The sequence below is a fragment of the Bos indicus x Bos taurus genome, chromosome 1 (genome assembly GCF_003369695.1).
Source record: "Bos indicus x Bos taurus breed Angus x Brahman F1 hybrid chromosome 1, Bos_hybrid_MaternalHap_v2.0, whole genome shotgun sequence".
NCBI classification, from domain to species: Eukaryota; Metazoa; Chordata; class Mammalia; order Artiodactyla; family Bovidae; genus Bos; species Bos indicus x Bos taurus.
The window spans coordinates 42,372,541-42,376,569 of NC_040076.1; the positions used below are offsets into that span (position 1 = coordinate 42,372,541).

Sequence of the window (4,029 nt, forward strand, 5' to 3'; positions counted from 1 at the left end):
TGCTCAAACATCTATTTAGAATTTTTCATTTTTCTGAATGTGTTCACTGCTTCACATTTTTTGAATTGTATTTATTTTTATTCCAACCAAAGAGACCTCATTCATTTCACAGATAATAACAAACCTAAGAGGGCATTCTGATATACATGGTTTATTTCAACTCTCTTCCACATATCTTCATGTTTTAAATTCCTTGTGACTTTAAAAAAAAATCATTTTCTCCATTTCATTTCAGGTAACACTCAGCGAGGACATGGAAAAGGAAAATGCAACATTGCTGAGAGAATTTATTCTCACAGGATTCATATATCAACCAGAATGGCAAATTCCCCTGTTCCTGCTGTTTTTGATGATATATCTTATCACCATCGTGGGAAATCTTGGTCTGATTGCTCTCATCTGCAGTGATCCTCACCTTCACATTCCCATGTACTTATTCCTTGGGAACCTGGCTTTTGTGGATGCCTGGATATCATCCACAGTGACGCCCCAGTTGCTGGTCAATTTCTTTGCAAAGAGCAAAATGATGTCTCTCACTGAATGCAAGATACAATTTTTTTCCTTTGCAGTCAGTGTAACCACAGAATGTTTTCTGCTGGCAACAATGGCATATGATCGCTATGTGGCCATATGCAAACCATTACTTTACCCAGTTATTATGACCAAAAGATTATGCATCCGGCTATTAATTTCATCATTTTTAGGTGGCCTTTTCCATGCCATACTTCATAATGCTTTTTTATTGAGATTGACCTTCTGTAATTCTAACATAATACATCACTTTTACTGTGACATTGTACCATTATTTAAGATTTCCTGTACTGATCCTTCCATTAATTTTCTGATGGTATTTATTTTCTCTGGGTCAATACAGGTGTTCACTATTCTTACTGTTCTTTTCTCTTATACACTTATTCTTCATACAGTCTTAAAAAAGAAGTCTGTACAAGGCATAAGGAAGGCCTTCTCTACCTGTGGAGCCCATCTCCTCTCTGTCTCTTTATACTATGGGCCTCTTCTCTTTATGTATGTTCGCCCTGGATCTACACAAGCAGATGATCAAGATATGATGGACTCTCTGTTTTATATGGTCATAATCCCTCTGTTAAATCCAATCATCTACAGTTTGAGAAATAAGAAAGTCATAGATTCACTGTCAAAAATGTTAAAGAGAAATGCTTAGATCTCATATTAATATACTTCAATTCAGTTCAGTCACTCAGTCATGTCTGACTCTTTGCGACCCCATGAATTGCAGCACGCCAGTCCTCCCTGTCCATCACCAACTCCTGGAGTTCACCCAAACTCATCTCCATCAAGTCGGTGATGCCATCCAGCCATCTCATCCTCTGTCGTCCTTTTTTCCTCCTGCCCCCAATCCCTCCCAGCATCAGAGTCTTTTCCAACGAGTCAACTCTTCGCATGAGGTGGCCAAAGTATTGGAGTTTCAGCTTTAGCATCAGTCTTTCCAAAGAAATCCCAGGGCTGATCTCCTTCAGAATGGACTGGTTGGATCTCCTTGCAGTCCAAGGGACTCTCAAGAGTCTTCTCCAACACCTCAGCTCAAAAGCATCAATTCTTTGGCACTCAGCTTTCTTCACAGTCCAACTCTCACATCCATACATTAATATACTTACTCCTTTATTAAAAGTCAAAAATTTGTGTAGATTAGATGTTACTCTATATTGACTAATGCTCATAGATTTCACACTAATCATTGCCCTAGAGCTTTAATGATTTAAACTGGGAGTATTAATAAGCATCTTAAAATGTTTATATATTACTGGAACACATAGAAAAAAATTTCATCAAGTACTTAAGCCATACTAGAATAATTTAAGAGGAAAACAAAATATTTTACACATGTGTTCTCAATGTAGCTTCACAAACACATTAAATACCATAGTGGTGTATTCAACTCTGAAAAAAATTTGAATATGATGTTTTTGATAACAATAGAGCTGTGCAGCCTGAGATTTATATCACATTTAACTTCACAGTGGAGGCAGGTTTGTATTTGAATGAAGAGAGGCAAATATCAGGAATTCTGCTAGCATCAAAATGGCTTTCATTCCACTCTATTTGGGACATGATGAATTCCACTTTTTGTAGGGTTTCAACTGTCATATTGACAGAAAAACTAACAGAAATGGTAAGGAAATTTAAAAGTTTCAGAAAGGAGTTAAAGCAGCGAAAGTCAGGCAAAACTGTATAAGAATATTCTTCACCAAATTCTCTCTATGAATAACTAGTAGAGGGAAGATGCCTCTCAGTGTTTATGGTATCTTGAATAAAGGTCATGTCCAGTTGTATTTGTATGTAATAGGGTAATCTCAGAAGCTTTACTGAATCACAAAGCTATGGGATGAAATTGTAGATTTACCTGGGATGGGCAAAGAGAGGAAAAGGGAAGTGGAGGGATAAGAAGGAAATAGTCTCAACTTTCCTACAATTTTAAAATAATGAAACTGATCAGAAAAAAAGAACTATGTATAGATTATTAGAATGTATTGTTGAGAACAAGCTGCTTAAAATGCATAGTTTTGTTTTTGTTTAGCTGCTAAGTCCAACTCTTTGTGATCCCATGGACCACAGCCCCCCAGGCCCCTCTGTCCAAGGTATTTCCCAGGCAAGAATTACTGGAATGGGTTGCCATTTCCTTCTCCAGGGAATCTTCCAGACTCTTGGATCTAACCCACATCTCCTGCATTGGCAGGCAGATTCTTTACCATTTTGGGAAGCCCCAAACTGCATATTGTTGTTGTTCAGTCACTCAGTCATGTCCGACTCTTTGTGCCCCATGGAATGCAGCATACCAGGCTTCCCTGTCCTTCACTATCTCCTGGAGTTTGCTCAAACTCATGTCCACTGAGTCAGTGAGGCCATCCAACCGTCTCATCCTTTGTCACCACCTTTTCCTGCTCTCAGTCTTTCCCAGCATCAGGGTCTTTTTCATTGAGTTGGCCCTTTGCATCAGTGGCCAAAGTGCTGGAGCTCCACCTTCAGCATTAGTCATTCCAATGAATATTCAGTGTTGATTTCCTTTAGGATTGACTGGTTTGATCCCCTTGGTGTCCAAGGGACTTTCAAGAGTCTTCTCCAGCACCAAAGTTCAAAAGCATCAATTATTCATTGTTAGGCCTTCTTTATGCTCCAACTCTTACATACATGACTACTGGGAAAACCATAGCTTTGATTATACAGATCCTTTGTTGGCAAAGTGACGCCTCTGCCTTTTATTTTTTAATACACTGTCTAGGTTCGTCATAGCTTTCCTTCCAAAGAGCAAGCATCTTTTAATTTCATAGCTGTAGTCACCATCCACAGTGATTTTGGAACCCAAGAAAATAAAATCTGCCACTGTTTCCATTTTTTCCCCATGTATTTGCCATGAGTCATGGGGCCACATGCCATGGTCTTAGTTTTTTGAATGTTGAATTTTAGGAGATTTTTCAGTCTCCTCTTTCACTTTCATCAAGACTGCCAGAGTTCAAATAATGTGCCTGATAAAATATCATTGTATTCAGTGGTGACAAACATGAAAAAGAGCAAGAGTTTGCATGTTTGGTCCCCCAAAAGTCCCCATATGTTAGTTTTCATCACACTCATACTCTAAAAATAACAAATGATTTGTCTTCAGTCCAACTCTGACCTTCCAATCTCACCACTTATTCTATACACATTCTACTGAAACCACTGAGGCCCTCACCCCAAAACTATTGACATCTATCATTTACAGTAATCTTATTACTTATCCTACATCCTGTTGAGTCTCTTCCCAAATTTTGCTCTCAGATGCTTTTTTATAAATAGAGCTCTGAGTAAATATTCCTCTCAATAACTTTTAATGGATTTTCATCATTACCAGATTATAAATTCTCCAGGCAAGAATACTGAAGTGGGTAGCCATTCTCTTCTCCAGGGAATCTTCCTGACCCACGGATCAAACCCAGGTCTCCTGCATTGTAGGCATATTCTTTACCATATGAGCCACCAAAGAAGCCCATGTATATGGTATACCTCTCTAGA

The 4,029-nt window shown here is 38.5% G+C and overlaps 1 protein-coding gene across 1 annotated transcript; it reads left to right on the forward strand.

The window, feature by feature from the left end:
• Window positions 1-235: 235 nt before the first annotated feature.
• On the forward strand, window positions 236-1,183 carry LOC113898648 (olfactory receptor 5H2-like). The gene has a single exon (XM_027551982.1). It carries the CDS (start codon window positions 254-256, stop codon window positions 1,181-1,183), a length of 930 nt encoding a protein of 309 aa, XP_027407783.1. The 5' UTR covers window positions 236-253.
• The last annotated feature ends 2,846 nt before the right edge of the window (window positions 1,184-4,029 follow it).

What these genes read in the sequence shown, in the direction of transcription:
- LOC113898648 (XM_027551982.1), top strand. Translation starts at nt 254, where the DNA reads ATGGAAAAGGAAAATGCAACATTGCTGAGAGAATTTATTCTCACAGGA.